The following is a 17642-nucleotide window of genomic DNA, read 5'->3' on the forward strand; positions in this document are numbered from 1 at the left end:
CTGGTGTCAAACAACTTATGTTGTTTGTTGTTGTTTGGCCAAGATGGCGCCGTTGTGTCTGGCTGCTCGTCTGCTGCTCTCCAGTCTGTTATTTTATTGTTTTTAATTTATGCTGTTTTTGAATCAGAGGCACTGCGGGTGTATGATCGCCAAACTCTGCTGGATCTCCAGCCCCTGGTTCGTGGTGCGGTGTGGTTATCGGCGGGTGGACAGAACTTTCCGCCCCCATTTTTATCAGAGGTGCCGGCTTTTCTGTGCCGTGCTCCTGCGCTGCCTTTTGGCCGAAAGCGCAGTCGTTGCCACGGGAGACGAAGTGGACGTCTGGTGAAGCTGAAGCTCTGTTTGGCTTGCTGTTTGGCTTCCAGACGAGCTGTGCACAGAATTCTGGCAGGATCTGTGCTGCCCTGGTGCCTTGTGGATCCAGTTAGAGCCTGTGTGGTGCCGCTGGTCGGCTCTGAGGACTGTCGGCCCGGCCGTCCACGTCTTCGCCGGATTGATGTGCGCCAGTGGTGCTCGCGGAACCTGGGCTTGCTTCGCCGGGTTCCGAACAGTGAGACTGTCATCCCCACTGAGGTCCTTACCCTGGGTCTCCTGAACATCAGATCACTGTCCTCAAAATCATTGTTGATTAATGATTTAATTATGGATCATCATTTAGATATGATTAGCTTGTGTGAAACCTGGCTCAAACCCACAACTCTCCTTCCTCTGAATGAGGCTTGCCCACCGGCATACACATTTAGTCACGTGTCTTGTGGTATGAAGCAAGGCGGGGGTGTGGCTTTTATTTACAAATCTAGGTTTTCTTTATTAGCTGTTGGGGGTCACAAATATAATTCCTTTGAGCATCTGACTCTCCGTTATGCCTGTGATGCTAAGTACTGTCAGGGTCATAAAACTGGAGCTCAGCTATGTTATTTTCTCACTGTTTATAGGCCCCCTGGCCCATATTCTGACTTATTAGATGAATTTGGTGTGTTCATCTCTAGTTTGTCAACTAGTGCAGATAACATTTTGATTATTGGTGACTTTAACATTCATATAAATAAGCCCTCTGATCCCCTTAGCAAATCATTTATGCAAATTGTGGATGCTTTAGGATTCCAGCAATGCATTCAGGACCCGACACACATTAGTGGAAATACCCTGGATCTGGTTCTTGCACGTGGGTTTGCTGTCACAAATATTGACATTTTGCCTCTTGCATCTATAGTCTCCGACCATTCACTTATCAGGTTTATATTTACGCTGCCGCGTTTAGTGGAACAACAACCTTGTCTACAACTGCGGCGTCGTATTAAACCCTCAACTATGACTGAACTTGAGGCCAGACTACCTGATATTTTAGCTTTGAATCTGGAGAATGCTAAATCAGTGGACATCCTCGCTGATAGTCTAAATTTAACGCTTAAAACTACACTTGATAAGATTGTGCCTCCTCTTTTAAGGTCACGCCCTCCTAAGGCACAGTCACCTTGGTTCAATGATTATTTGCGTGACCTCAGGCAGAAGGCTAGAGGTTTGGAACGGAAATGGCATTGTTCCAAATTAGAGGTGTTCCGCCTTGTGTGGCAGGATGCTATTTTAGATTATAAGCACGCACTGCTGGCCACGAAGCGGACCTATCACTCTGATTTTATCAGTAAAAACAAACATAACTCAAAGTTTTTGTTTAACACGCTCGCATTTTTTATTCATGGGAAGCCACCTGTTAGTGGTTCTCCCTTTTCAGCACAGGATTTCTTGGATTATTTTGAGAATAAAATAGAAGATATTAGGCTGAGCATATCTCAGCATGCCTCGGCCCAGCCATTAAAACCTGCTATGGAGGTGGGCACTAATATTGAGGTGTTACCTAGATTGACAGAATTTAATAGTATTTCATTGGGCATGCTGGCGAAACTTGTGGCGTCTACAAAAAGCACAGCCTGTTTATTTGATCCCATACCAACAAAATTGTTTAAGGACCTGTGGCCCACTCTTGGGCCGACTGTGCTGGAAATTATTAATCTTTCTTTAACTTCTGGATCTGTTCCGAAATGTTTTAAATCAGCAGTGATTAAACCATTACTTAAGAAATCTAATCTTGACCCTAGTGTATAGAAAAATTACAGGCCGATATCAAATCTATCATTCTTGTCCAAAATTTTAGAAAAGGTGGTTTCACGGCAGCTCATAGACCACCTTACTGAGAATGATCTTTTTGAGCCGCTGCAGTCTGCTTTTAGGAAATATCACTCCACAGAGACAGCACTCACTAAAGTAGTGAATGATCTTCTGCGAGCAATGGACTCAGACACCACTATGGTTTTGGTGTTGTTAGATCTCAGTGCTACCTTTGATACCGTGGATCATCATATTTTGCTCAATAGGTTGGTGAATTTTTTTGGGATTACTGGAAGTGCCCTTGCCTGGTTGACGTCATATCTGTCCAGTCGTTCTCAATGTGTCTTGTATAATGGCACTACCGCTGACCTTGCTGACATGAGATTTGGGGTTCCACAGGGATCTGTTTTAGGCCCCTTGCTTTTCTCCCTGTATGTGGCACCCCTTGGGCATATACTGCGGAGTTTTGGGATTGCCTTTCATTGTTATGCTGATGATACTCAATTGTACATGCCGATAACTGCGGGAAATCTCACTCCCATAAAATCCCTGGAGGACTGTCTTCTATCAGTGAGAAGTTGGATGTCTAGTAACTTCCTTCTTTTAAACTTTGATAAGACTGAAATGATGGTTCTTGGTCCAGCGAGACATAGGCATCAGTTTGACCAGCTGGCGCTCAGCCTGGGTTTGTGTGTCATACATACATACATACATACATACATACGGACAAAATGAGGACCCTTGGGGTAATTTTTGATCCCACGTTGTCTTTTGACCTCCACATCAGGGATGTTACTAGAACTGCTTTTTTCCATCTGAGAAATACAGCAAGGATCCGCCCCATCCTGTCCATGGCTGATGCTGAGATCCTGATTCATGCTTTTGTGTCTTCTAGACTAGATTATTGTAATGTTCTATTTTCAGGGTTACCACAGTCCAGCATTAGGGGTCTTCAGCTGGTTCAGAACGCTGCCGCCAGACTTCTGACACATAGCAGAAGGTCTGAACATATCACACCCATTTTGGCATTTTTGCACTGGCTCCCTGTCACTGTGAGAGCAGATTTTAAGGTTTTGCTATTGACTTATAAGGTTGTTCATGGACTGGCGCCATCTTATGTGGCTGATCTGGTGGAACTCTACGTGCCGGCCCGGGCTTTGCGGTCGCAGGATGCGGGACTTCTCTGTATTCCCAGAGTGAAGAAGAAGTCAGCAGGTCAAAAGAGCCTTTTTGTATCGTTCACCCACCCTGTGGAACAGTCTTCCTGCGACCGTGAGGCAGTCTGAGTCCGTGGACATTTTTAAATCAAGACTCAAAACCTATTTTATTCTCTTTCTTACGGATAGTTTTTATTTTTATTTGTTTTATTGTTTTACTTCTGTTTTTATTTATGTATTTGAATTTTTTTTTTATTAATTTCTAATTATTCAATTTTATGTTGACTTGTTTTATGTAAGGTGCCTTGAGACAGCTTTTGCTGTGATTTGGCGCATTATAAGCTAATTAAATTAAATTAAGTTGAGACGTGTATAAAATATCATTGGCAACACCATACTCAGAACAAATATCCACTAGCCTTTGAACACCCTTCACACAAGGAGCAAAAACAACAAGATTGTCAGCATACATTAAGTGATTTAGAATTATATCTCTACAGTAACAGCCAGCTGGCACTGTGGTAACACAAATACTGAAATTGTTCATATTGAATAACAAAGGTGAGAGGATTCTAACATATTTAAGTAATAATATAAAAGAATTTATAAATAAACTGTCTTAACACCACTGCAAACATAAGAAATACAATATTAAAATAAAAAAATGTAATCTATTATATTAAAAAAATTAAACAAAAACTATTGTAGTTGCAATAAACCCAATGAAAACAATGTTACAATAGATATTTTAATCAACAAAAGACAAACTAACAATCAGTAACTAATCAATGAAGTGTTTTCAAATCTAGTAGACCACACAAACAGATGCAGGAAAAAAACATTCCCTGTTAGATGTGATGGCAAGGGACACCATCATTCACCCAGGTCACAGGTATTACTCATCCAGTGGAGGCTTCTGCACACAGGTGTGGTGGTAGCACCTCCGACACGTCACATTCTGGGTAAACAAGAGCATGGAGTGTTATTCTGTTCATGTATTATATGGAATCCCTGAGTATAGGGCTGCCACAAACGACTATTTTGATAGACTAGCCAACGATTACTTTTGCGATTAGTCGACTAGTCGGAGCATACGTAATTTCATAAATTTAAGGCCTGCAGCATTTTCTGAGAAACGTCAGGGGATGAAAACATGAACATTTCCAAATCAGTGACTATTTCTTAGACTTCATTTACATCAATCATTCAGAAATACAAACTGTGGTACTGTATAGTAAATCTGTGTCAAGTAGGCAATTCTCAAAAACTAAATGTCCATGCTGGAAGGAGACAAGTGAGGGAAGTCACTAAGACACAACTCTGGAAGAACGTTTGGCTTCTGTGAGTGGAGAAGCTGGGAATAGTGCAACATTTTTATTTTTAATCTTCATTTTAAATATAGTCCCAACTTTTTCTGATTTGTGGTTGTTTCTATTGCATTTCTGAAATTACAGAACTACTATAAAGAAAAGTGTGAACATTTTATTGTGTTTTAAAACTTTGTGGAGCAAATGCAAACACCAAACAAAAATACACGGACATGTGCAGAAAAACTTTGATATAAACTGAACAGAACAATGCAGGCTGATTTGACTCCCCATATTTTTTGTATAAATATAAATTAGAATAAAATAAGAGAACTCAATTTGAAATAAATAAAACATATAGCTGCAGCTTATAATAATCTTGAAAAATAACAAAAATCAGCAGCTTGCATTTTTATTCTGTCTCCAGTTTATTTTAGTGTGATGACTCATCCTTTTTTTTTCCTCCTCATCAGTCATGTTGTGTGTTTAAACACTACATTAAGCTCAAGATTGAACAAATAAATACCTTTGGAAAATAACAGCTGTTATAGTTCAGATTTCTCACCTGCTTTTTGTGATGTGTGCCTCTGAACATCACTCCACAGCTTCTTCACAGCAGGATTTTTTTTAACCCGTGTATGTGTAATTTTTGCTCAGTTCATTTCTATATTCTCATTTTTTAAGGATGTTTTTAAGGATATTTAACAGTTTATTTCATCTCATGATCTCATAAATTCAGTATACGACACGCACATGGTGTGAACAGGACAGTAACTGCAGAACCGCACAAGTAGAGTAAGTGCAGAGAGAAGTAAAGGCAGCTCCATGGTTTGGTTTTTTTTATTTTTTTTCCCCGCCCGAGGGCGAATATCTATCATTTTGGGCAACTGGGCATGGACAAAGGGACTCTGAAAATGCATACCACCCTCCAAAAGCATGTTATTGTATTATTATTATCACTTTACCGAGGCGTTGCTAGGCCGGTAGCGTAGATTTACATTGACGCCACCTGGCTGTACCCGCCCGCTGTGCGTAAACAAATGACATCATAGCGCGCAGCCTAAGAACTGTCCGCAGAGGGGGAAAAAAAAAAACTAAAAAGGTGAGAAGTGTGTGTTGGCCCCAATATGGATATTCTGGATGATTTTCTCATGGATAGTACGACGATGAGGATGCACTGCCGAATTTGGAGAGCAGTGCGCGCCAGCCAACACAACAAAAGTTAACTGAGCCAACTTTTTATGTACGCGTTACGTGTTGTGTTTCTCAGTAAAAAGTGATAATAATGCAAATAACATGCTGGTGTCGTGCGGTATGCATTTTCTGAGTCCCTCCATCCATGCTGTCGCCCTCAATGACAGATATTCGCCCTCGTCTAACTCGGGCAAATATCTGTCATTTTGGATGACTGGGTATAGACGTCAGGCCTCTGAAAATGCATACCGCCCTCCAAAAGCATGTTATTGTATTATTATTAAAAACATATGAGCAGATTTCTCATAAGACTGAACTGAGGTTTTCAGTTATTTTTGTATGAGTATCAAAGGTTGCAAGATGGAGAAATCCAAAAGAAATTGAGCAAAAAATACATAAAAGTACAAATACAAATCAGCTGCACATTTTGCAGTGTTGCTGTGTTTGTTAAAAAAAAAAAAAGTGTCAAAGCCAAGTACAAATATAACAGGGGAAAAAAAAATCAAAGAGTGACAAAAACCTTTGTCACTCTTTGATTTTTGATAAAAGTGTCACTCTGAAAGCCAGAGTCAAAAGAAAGATGACAAAGGACTATGGATCAGCGCCATAGACAGCAGCCCCACAAGAAAAACCTGCAGCCCTTCATTTTCTTTTAATTAGTTGCCACTGATGCATTTGCTTGCCCAATGCTATGAATGTTGCTTGTTAAAGCTGCTGTGGGATGGAAAATACAGTCATGCAGGTCTTATTTTTATTTATTTATTTTGATGAAATTTTTATTCAAAAGGCCCAGGATGGATGAAAATTGCAAAAGCTGTTGAGGAAAAACTTGAAATTTAGGCCTCTGGTGCCTTATTTAACCCTGATGTTGGGATTTTTCCCCCAAAAACAAAGCTCGTGCAAGGTGAGGATATGTCCCCAGATTTAAATGAAGAAATTTCCCCAGAAATAGGATGATATTTGGAAAAGCTATTGAGGAAAAACATGAAATTTGGGCCTCTGGCACCTTATTTACCCATTAAGTTCAGATTATTCCCCAAATGGAATGCTTGTGCAAGGTGAGGATACATCCCTAGATTAAATTAAATCAATTTCTCCAGAAATAGGATGATATTTGAAATTGCTTTAATTCGAAACAGAAGCGAAACTATCTAAAGTAAGAGCTGTGAAACCCGAGTTTACTTCTTTCATGTAATGTATGGGGTGTTTGGGTATCACTGACTGCATGAATGACGATTTATTTAACTGTATCCTCACTGATTGTCTGAATATCAAACTAACCTAACCTCAGTGCAATTCTTTAGTTTGTCAGGCATTTTCCTGACTCACTAATCAATCAGTTCAACCACAACACAGTATGATTTAGTCTCTCTTTTTTTGATGAATTATTTCTGTATCTATGCATTTGTCTATCTCACTGAAGGATTTTCTTAAAAAGATTATGTGAAATTTGGACCACATTTTGCTAGAATGTACATGGAAGATTCAAACCTGTTTTGTCTGTTTTCTTGTATGAAAATTATTCTCGGTTTAACTCCGTGAAGTTGTAAAACTGGTGGAGCGACAGGCAATAGTTGCTCACTACACAATTTGTCCAGTCTCAACCATAGAAGCCTGTAACTCCTTGATGTTTTTATTTAAATAAGCTCATACTGCAGAGCTCTGTTTTAGCTGTGGGTTTAAAGAGCATCATTTTCATAATTTTAGAAATATGAATTGCAAAGCTTGATTTTTTTTTTTTTTTTTATAACTGAATTGATGTTTTATTAAAAAAACTAAAATATATAAAAGCTGAAGGGTGCCCAGCTGTTTTATATTCCATTCCATCCATCCATCTATTCATCTTTTTAAGAACAATGTAGGCTGTTATTCAGTTTGTCAAAACTATTTGTTGCAGTGAATATTGGTACCATGACTGCTTGGACTGAGTAGAATCATTGTATTTGTATTTGGGTGTATAGCTCGAGAATGACAGGAGTTCCTACACTTGAACAGTGTCCAAGTCACCTTTGTTCTTTGTCCTCAGTCTTCACCAGATCAACAAAAACATGTTTGTGACTGAAGGAAGCTATAGACAATGTGCATTGACGTCACATGTAACACGCGGCTTTCTGTCCGCAGCCATATTGGACAGCAAGCTCTTTGTACGCCACAGCATGGCCGATGCTGGATCATCGGTGGTTAGCCAAGCTAATTTGATCGATATAGCAAAAGCACTTGATCCTAAATATCAGAAGAGATATTTAGAGAAAATACTTCTTGAGAAGTGGCGTCACCTGCACATTATCTATTATGATACAAATAAGTAACTGTTTATTGACTGATCTCTCAGTAATTTTTACAATTAACTGTCTAAAATTGGTGTCCTAAATCACAGTGCTCAGCATAGTGCACATTTTACATTATGCCCCCACCCCCCCATTAATTGTGTAATTTAGCCACAATTACATGAACAGAATAATCCAGGGGATCATATCTTCTCAATTTTTTCATATTTTTGAGTGTCTTTTTGAAACTCAGTTTTATTCTTTGAATATTTATTCAGTATCTCAGCATTCCATGAATGTCCCAACTGAATGTGCTGTATAGGAAGTTTACAGTTTTTTTTTTTTTTACCTGTTTTATAGTATTTATTGTGTTGTATGACTTTGCACAGCACTGTGGTCTACAGCAGTTGCTCTCCCATGTACTATACTACTTCTTAACAAAGCAACAAAGAAGGCACACTTTTACATAAAACTGAACACATACTAAATGAAAATGGAAATATTCAAATCTTAAGTTGTATCTTAATAATTCAGGTGCATGTAGGATTGAAAATAAAAAAAATGTCTTCCTCAGATGTCTTTTGGTGCATTTATGTTCACATTAAACAAAATTAAACCCTTGTCCTGTTCTGCTTTCTTATACCATCCTAAAATTTATATCTTGTCATTTTTAGATGTCTTTGACGGAGCGTGTTGGTGCCCGACCAGTGACGGAAGTGGCCTGGACCTCCAACACCAGCACTTGCCCTAAAAACTTCACTCAAGTAGGGACAGAAATATAGGTTAAAAGATGTATGGCATTGGTTAATGCACAAAAAACAGTGTTTGATGGGAGTGCTGTCCAACTGGAGTTTCCAGAACTCAAGGGAAGAGGAGGTGATGGTCGAGTAGTTAAGTGTTGGGCTTCAGACTAGAGGATCCTCAGTTCAAAACCCAGCCAGACCAGAAATTCACTAAGGGCTCTTGGGCAAGGTCATTAATCCCCAAGTTGTTCCCTGTATGTAGGGAGCACCTTGCATGGCAGCACCCTGACATTGGTGTACAAGTGTGCTTATGTGAATGGGTGAATGTGAGGCATAATTGTAGGTGTACAAGTGTGCTTATGTGAATGGGTGAATGTGAGGCATAATTGTAAAGCACTTTGAGCTTCTGATGCAGATAGAAAAGCGCTTTATAAATGCAGTCCATTTACCATTTCTTCAGCTACTGCTGATGGCCCTGACATTAGTGTGTGTGTGAATGGGTGAATGGGTGGTTTTACTGTAAAGCACTTTGAGCTTCTGATAAAGATGGAAAAGTGCTATATAAATGCAGTCCATTTTTAATGGGGTCCTCAGTACTTGAGGCACCTGTGTGCTGGATCATGCACAGACAAATGTTTTTCCCCTCCTTGTTGAACGTGGCCATGTCATGTTCAACAAGGAAAAAACACTCAAATATCAAGGCAAACAGATGCGTTTATTTCAAGTTACGCATTATTCAAAATGGTTATTTCACAGACACAACAAGCTCACTGCTTGGATTGTGTTGTTACTAAATATCTAAACTCTCACTGCAGAAAGATGTATATTTGTTGAACAAACTGGGGGAAACCATTGCAACATTGACCATTATTATCCCTGTTACATGTTAGTTGTGTGCCAAAACTGAATTTTGCAGTTTTCCAAGCAAGGCATATTAGCTTAAGATTGATCAAGGAAGTTTCTGAGAGCAGCTCTGAGCAAGGAGGGGACAGAAAATGTTATCATTGTGAGATATGCTTGACCCCGTTTGCTAGGTATGATGAGATCTTTGAAAAGCTGTGATTGGTTGTCACAAAAAGGGAAAGCAAGTGCACAGTCTGGCTGCAGCCAAACTGTGCACTCTGATTCCTCTGTGCAGAGAACCTGCAGGCTATGTTTTCACCTCCTCTCTGCCCCCCTGCTGCGCGCACCTGACGCAGGAATGTCGTCATGACGCCACAGGAAGCAAGTTGAAGCATCCCCGGTGTGAAAGGGGCTTAAGACCTTCAGGACACAGCTCCCTGCTGCAGCTTCAACAATGGAAGCTTTGAACATTGCCCATTCCGGTTCAGTGCCCCCAACCTCCACAGAGATGCTAGAAAAGCTCAGCTGAAGGTGTGAGTTGAAGATCTGTCAGACAGTGGGCTCCTTCAGACGTTCCCACTTCACCCACATTACCTGTTTGGGCATACCAGGTCTGTCCAAAGTCCTCCCCCATCCTCTGATCAACTCACCACCAGATGGTGATCAGTTGACAGCTCTGCCAGATGATACGATCACAGAATCGATCATCGATCTTTGGCCTTGGGTGCTCTGGTACGATGTACACTTATGAGCATCCTTATATTCGAACATGGTGTTTGTTATGGACAGTCTATGACTAGCACAGAAGTCCAATAACAAACGACCATTCGGGTTTAGATTGGGGAGGCCGTTGCTCCCCATCACGCCTCTCCAGGTGTCTCTGTCATTGCCCACATGTGCGTTGAAGTCCCCCAGCAGAACAGTGGAGTCCCCCACCGGAGCCCCATACAGAACTCCATTGAGGGACTCCAAGAAGGCAGAATACTCCAAACTGCTGTTCGGTGCATACGCACAAACAGTCAGAGTCTCATCTACTGGGGTAAACGCCAACATAGCGGCGCTCAGCCGGGGACTTGTGAGTATCCCCACACCCGCCTGGTGCCTCACACCCTGGGCAACTCCAGAGAAGAATAAGGTCCAACCCCCATCAAGGAGAGTGGTTCCAGAGCCGAGTCTGTGCGTGGAGGCGAGGCCCACCAGATCTAACCGGTATTGCTCCGCCTCCCGCACAAGCTTCAGCTCCTTCCCCCACAGCAAGGTGACGTTCCACACCCCCAGAGCTAGCCCCTGCTGCCCGGGTCTGGTCCACCAAGGCCCTCAAGTTTCACTGCAACCCATGAGACATCGCACCTGACACCAGCGGTTCCCCCTGCAGGTGGTGAGCCCACATGGTGGAGATGTCAGGGTCCATGTTGCCTTTTCGGGCTGTGCCTGGCTGGCCTCCATTGCAAGCCCAGCCAACAGGCATTTGCCGACAGGCCCCACATCCAGGGCTGGCTCCAGATGGCGGCCCCGGGCTTCCTCCGGGCTGGGTCACATTTCCTCTGCCTCGTTTTGTCACGGTGACTTTTGAACCATTCTTAGTCTCTCTTGCCTGAGACCAGTTTGCCATGTGAGACCGTACCAGGAGCACAGAGGCTCCAGACAACACAGCTGTCAGGTTCATAGTGGCACACTTTTCCACCAGGTGATGGTTCCTAGAGAGGCTCTATCTAGTGGTCAGTCTTCGTTCCACCTCTCACCTATGGTCATTAGGGTTGGGTCATGACCGAAAGAACTAGATGGCAAGTACAAGCAGCCAAAATGGGCTTCCTAAGGAGGGTGGCTGGTGTCTCCCTTAGAGATAGGGTGAGAAGTTTGGTCATCCGTGGGGAGCTCGGAGTAGAGCCACTGCTCCTTCGCGTTGAAATGAGCCAGTTGAGGTGGTTCGGGCATCTGGTAAAGATGCCTCCTGGGTGCCTTCCTTGGGAGGTGTTTCAGGCATGTCCACCTGGGAGGAGACCCTGGGGAAGACCCAGGACTAGTTGGAGAGACTATATATCCACACTGGCCTGGGAACGCCTCGGGATCCCCCAGTCAGAGGTGGTCAATGTGGCATGGGAGAGGGAAGTCTGGGGTCCCCTACTAGAGCTGTTTCCCCCGCAACCTGATCTTGGATAAGCAGTTGAAGATGAGTGATATTGTAATGGCTTGGTACACTGTTGCATTTTCATTCCTTCTTCACAAAATTCACAAAGTTCACAAAATTAATGCATGCCACACATTTCAGTTTACAACGGTTTACGAGTTTACTCTCTGGCATCGCAGATTGCGTACCAGTGTGTGGATCAAATTTGTGCAAATGTCAAGGCACCTGTAAAGGCACCCTTGGAGCTCTGCTTCCCCAGGGGAGAAATGACCAGAAGTGAAAAGGGCCAAGGGGGAAATGCCCTGATACCCCTCAGATTGTATTAATCTTATGTGAACACACGCATCTGTGTAAAATAAGTTTTCTGCTGTTTAGCTCTCGAGCATGGAGGCGTTAAGAAGCATTTGTAAACCATGTTGTGCATATTTGGATCATTTGCTTTGTCTCATGCAAAACAAAGACTATGGCTCTGTATGCAAATAAAAAGTAAAATCCAAACTCAGTTGGGACAAAACACATTTGTTTGTGTGTGTGTATTTGGGTCTATTCTTACAAAGCTTTCTTATCTCCTGATGTTTGGCCATAACTGTTACATTACTTCACTGGCTTACATGGTGGCTGGCTAATCTGAAGATCATGGGGGATCACCACATAGACTGCATATACGTTGAATGAGGCCTGTGACATCACCCATTGGTTTTCTGTAGAGACCCAGGAGAGCCAAAATGAAGCCAGTGTCTGAGCTATGGTCTGTACAGTGCCATGTTCACAGTAGCTAAACGATAAAACTCATTAATGCATAAAGACGTGGCGCATGCGTGGGTCTACGTGTGACAAGACACCTGAACATGCCCTTCTTATAAGTCCGAACCACCTAACCTGGGCCTGAGTGTTTATTAAATCATATTTTTGGGGACTGCGTGGTGGTTCTCCTAATGGTTTACTTTGTTGTGGACATTAACAGTTATGAGCTGCGTATTTTCTCAGTAATCATGCATTAAGTGGATCTAATGGATAAAGTTACCAACAGCTGCTAAAAGTGCTAACACCGTTAGCATACAACCCTAAATCCAGCAAGAGTTTCACTCTGTTTGTCTACTGCAACAGAGACATCTGATGTGTTAGGACGTTTCACCACACAACAAGCAAGATTATTCCAGGTGTTTGTCATAAAATACTCCAGCCAAGCAGACACAGTCTCCATGACCAGCTGTGTTGAGCAGACTCTGAGCAAAAGACAAGATGCGGAAACCCTCCACTCAGCAGCTGCCACTCAAAGCCTCAGATTATATAGAATTTTATGGCTCAAAACATCATAAACTAAGACCTTAGAAAAAAAAATTTACCCCCATACAGTTGTCATTGCAGGCAGAAACTGTTAAGAGACCACAACCATTTTCTGTACCAGGCTGTAAACATGTTTATTTCTGCTCTGAAGTTGGGCATTTTAACACTGAGTCCTGTGGGAAAGTGCTCTGTTTTGTAGCCTGACAACCAGACTTGAATTGGGCCTGATACTGGCCTCTCTCTCCTAGCCTGTGATTGGTTGGCGGCTGAGACGCTGACATCAGTCTCACCTTGATGTGACACAAGCGTTGCTCTCCTATTGGTCGTTTAGGAGTGGGAAATCTCACTCCAAAATGGAGACCAGTATCCTGCCCAATTCATAGCCATGCCGGTTGTCAGGCTATCTGTTTTGAATCCAGTCTCAAGCGGCCAGTCAAAGTACTGCACTTTCACATCAACCTCAGATACAGCGGACTGGGCTCAGGTTGCTGCTTGCTCCACCTAGCCATCATTCTAAGGCAGTATCTAAAGTGTCTTAGCAAAGAAGCTTACAGTGTTCTTACAGAGATGGAGGTGGTCATGGAGGCTTTGGATGGTGAGGGTGGGCTGGTATGCCAAGTGGATATCGGACATCAGAGCACATCTGCAGGAAAACTCCATATTTATCTTGTGGATGGTGAAAGGGTGGGCAGGATAATGGAGGTGGTGATCTTAAGGTTTGGGAAAGTCTCAGAAGCCTTCATTGCAGCCAGCTTTACAGATGTGGCTACTCTTTCCTGCTGTGTACGCATATCTGTTAGTTCCTGTGTGGACAATGATGTGGCTTGGTTCTCCCAATTTAGATTTTGTGAGCTGGTCAACTGTTTCCTGTTCTGGGGCATCAATCTTTACTGTTACACCATCTGCTCTTCACCAACAGCTGCTCTTCATGAAGAATTTTCCATTAGAGTCCATCAAAATAATTATTTCAGCATCAGTAAGCTTTGTGTTTTTGGATATTTTGTTGGGTGTCACCACTTGTTTTGGGTCGATCTCAGGTCTAAGCCATATATATTGATTTATAACAGAAAACGACAGTCAACGAAAGTCCAAATTTCTTGTTTCGTCAGGGCTTCGTCACCCTTCGTTAAGTGCCATGTGACTGGGCCATAACATACATTTTGGCTTTGCAAATGTTTTTTTTTTTTTTTGACTTTTTTGTGGTAGTTTGGGGGCCAGGCCCCTTCTGCTGTGGGCAGAGTTGAGCTCTGATCCTCTTAGCTACCTCACTGCTGCAAAATACGAGGTCTGTTAGAAAAGTATCAGACCTTATTTTTATTTTTTTCAAAAACCTGATGGATTTGAATCATGTGTGCTTGCATGAGCCAACCTTGAACCTTCGTGTGCATGCGTGATTTTTTCACGCCTGTCGGTTGCGTCATTTGCCTGTGAGCAGGCTTTGTGTGAGCACTGGTCCTCCCCCCTCGTTGGATTTTCATTGCAAGGAAAGGATCAAATTTTTCCAGAAACTGTGAGAGACAGCCAGGTGGAAACCATTGGGAAGATTCAGACGGCTTTTGGTGACGATCCTATGGGCATCACACAGATGAAGGAGTGTTACAACCAGTTTAAAGATGGCGCACAATGGCGGAGGCCATCGACAGGCTGAAACGACCAGATCATTTCCAAAGTGAACGCTGTGTTGATCTGGGACGTCGTCTGACTACCAGAGAAATTGCAGAAGAGGTGGACATCAGCACTTTTTCGGCACATTCCACTGTGAAAGAAGATTTTGTAATGAAAGACAGGCGGAGGGTTCACGCGTCGGGATGAAGCCACTAATGGTGCAGAACAAAAAGCACCTCCGTGTTGGAAGTCTCACAGGACATGTTGTGATATGTCCAGCTCTTACACAATTTCTCGGACACTCACTCGACTGAAAAGCCACCGAAAGCCGTCTGAATCTTCCGAATGGTTTCCACCTGGCTGTCTCTCACAGTTTCTGGAAAAATTTGATTCAGCGCTGCTCCAATTGTTCAGACATTTTCCTCACAATGAAAATCAGACGAGGGGGGTGGACCAGTGCTCACTCAAAGCCTGCTCACAGATGAATGACGCAACCGACAGGCGTGAAAAAAAATCACGCATGCTCACGAAGGTTCAAGGTTGGCTCCTGCAAGCACACGTGATCCAAATCCATCAGGTTTTTGAAAAAAAAAAATGTCTGATACTTTTCTAACAGACCTCGTACATAGCAGACAGGAGCAAAAAGAATTATAAATGTTTTCCAACGTTACTAGCTATGTAAAAAAAAAAAAAAAAGTTAGAGGTTTAAAGGTTATCAGAACTACATTTATTGGAAGATAATTGGTCCGATGATGGTTTCAAAATTTAGCTGAAAAGATAATCCACCAACAAAAAACATTATCTTCGATAATTATCGGTTATCGGATTAGCTGAACAGTGCCCATTAATGATTACAGCTAACCACTAACTTTTAGTATTGACTCAATACACTGTCAGCTACTGATAAGCCGGTTTCAAGTTTAAGCACTGCTTAGGCTTCTGAGTGAAATCAAAGGCGATCACAAACCCAAAACAAACGACCCAGAGATTCTGTCTTTATGCACCCTGCCCATTGCTGTAAGGAAGTGTCACTTATGTTCCACATACAGCAATACAGACGTGTGGCAGGAGGCATGAAAAGCAAGGCACTTTTCACTCATTGATTCACTTATAACCATACTAATTCCAGACTGTTTATCAACATTAACGGCAATTCTGTCATTTTTACAAAGTGAAAATATCACACATATCTTTAGAAGTAATGCAAAAATTCTGAAGGTTTGAGCATTAACTGACACATGCGCCAAAAGGCATTATAGGAAATGAGTCTCCTCTCAAACATTGGTTGGTTGGTTTATTTGTAAAAACCAACACACAAGTTACTGTAACGTATGTTTGTTGGTTTTTCAGATAAATGTGTATTTGCCAGGTGTAGGAGGTTAAGACACACACAACCACCAGTTTCTTAAAAAAAATGGGTACTTTATTTCCCAACTGTATTGAACAGCATTAATTTTTTGGTTCGATTTGGCCAGAAAATAAATACAAGGACACCCAAGATAAGCCAACCAAACAAAGACAACAGAAAAGCACCACTAATTAGACATTACATTTACACTTGTGCAAAACATACACTTCTTTATGATATTTATTAACATCAGTAACCAGGAAACTTGAACTTACTTTAAAATGGCAGACAATCTGTCCACCTGGAGCGGAAACTCGAGTACTCTGGACAGTCTCTCCCCTCTGCACAAACCATTGCACAAAAGTAGGTAAAGCAAAATATGGAAACTACAACCGTCATTAAAGTTTTCATACAGTCTTTGTTAAACACTCACGTTGTCCTGAAACCTTGTAACTCTGTAGTTGTTGTTGTTGTTCATTCGGTTGCTCCCGGTTTTGTTCGGGGTCGCCACAGCGGATACAGCCAGTTCCGCATTGGTAATTGGCACTTTTATGCCAGATGCCCTTCCTGACGCAACTCCAGTTTTACCTGGAGAAACACTCACAGCCGCTGGTGTTCCAAAGAGGTCTCCCGTCCAAGTACTAACCAGATCCTACTCTGCTTAGCTTCTGACATCTGACGGGATCAGGCTGACACAGAGTAGACCAGCTGCTCTTGTAACTCTGTACAATGGCATCAAGTGGTAAACCTGGCAGTGTCACGTTTTCTCACGGATCTGACTCAGTCTGCATCAATCGCTGTTTCTACAAAATCAGTTGACCGTTAATCTGACTTATCTTCTTACTTACCTTACTTATTACAGCACAATCTACTAACATCAGATTATTTTTAGGTCACATTTACTGTTCTAAGAAGTCTTTTCCTCAGACCCACGCCGCTCAGTCAGCTGCAGATCATGATTATTTGTGGGTGTACAGTGATGACATCACACACGCGACTCTTCTCTCAAGACGAAATACGTTTTCATGACACAGCACGACAGTGGCATCCGCTGGACACTTTAAAAACGGCACAAGGTAAAAGGAGAATAATAGCATCTTTATTTTAGAAGCAACTTTTATTATTTCACCTGGCTACGTTCTCCCCTGCTTGAAGTCAACGTCTTGGCGACTTCTTAAACCTCAACTATAGCATTAAGTTTTGAAGGACACAGCATTAGACACGGACATAGGTAAGTTAAACTGGTTTCTGTTCTTGCTGGCGGTTGTTCTGACACTTTCGCGCGGGTTGGCGTAGGTGTGTTGGTATATGATCGTCCTACCCTCCACCGCAGAGCAGGTACTGGCCTCACGTCTGGTTTCTCTTCAGCCAAATCTGGACTCCTCCCCAAGAGTACTGGCTGAGGGCAAGTTTCTTCACCGGGCGTAGTATTCAATTCAGCATCATGAGATTGCTCCTTCTTTCATCCTCAGTTTGACTCTCCAGGTCCCCTAGCCTTGGACCAACCAGTTCATCGACCTGTTGTACTAACAGGTACTCAGGTTCTGACTCAATAGATTTGGGTTCCGAGTGCAATTTTGTTGGATCATGCACAGGGGGATTCGCTTGGTTCTGTCTTGGTGGTGGTATTGGTGGCGTTCTATGCATTTTGACGGCG

General features: G+C 42.4%; 1 protein-coding gene across 1 annotated transcript in view; it reads left to right on the forward strand.

Annotated features, from left to right (window-relative positions):
- Positions 1–17642, forward strand: part of mvb12a (multivesicular body subunit 12A) — a 38529-nt gene that overhangs the window by 2150 nt on the left and 18737 nt on the right. The window contains exon 2 of the mRNA XM_034188885.1: positions 8706–8795. Within this exon, the coding sequence (XP_034044776.1) occupies positions 8706–8795 (90 nt within the window). The remainder of the gene's footprint in view (positions 1–8705; positions 8796–17642) is intronic.

Source organism: Thalassophryne amazonica, chromosome 15 (genome assembly GCF_902500255.1).
Source record: "Thalassophryne amazonica chromosome 15, fThaAma1.1, whole genome shotgun sequence".
Classification (NCBI taxonomy): domain Eukaryota; kingdom Metazoa; phylum Chordata; class Actinopteri; order Batrachoidiformes; family Batrachoididae; genus Thalassophryne; species Thalassophryne amazonica.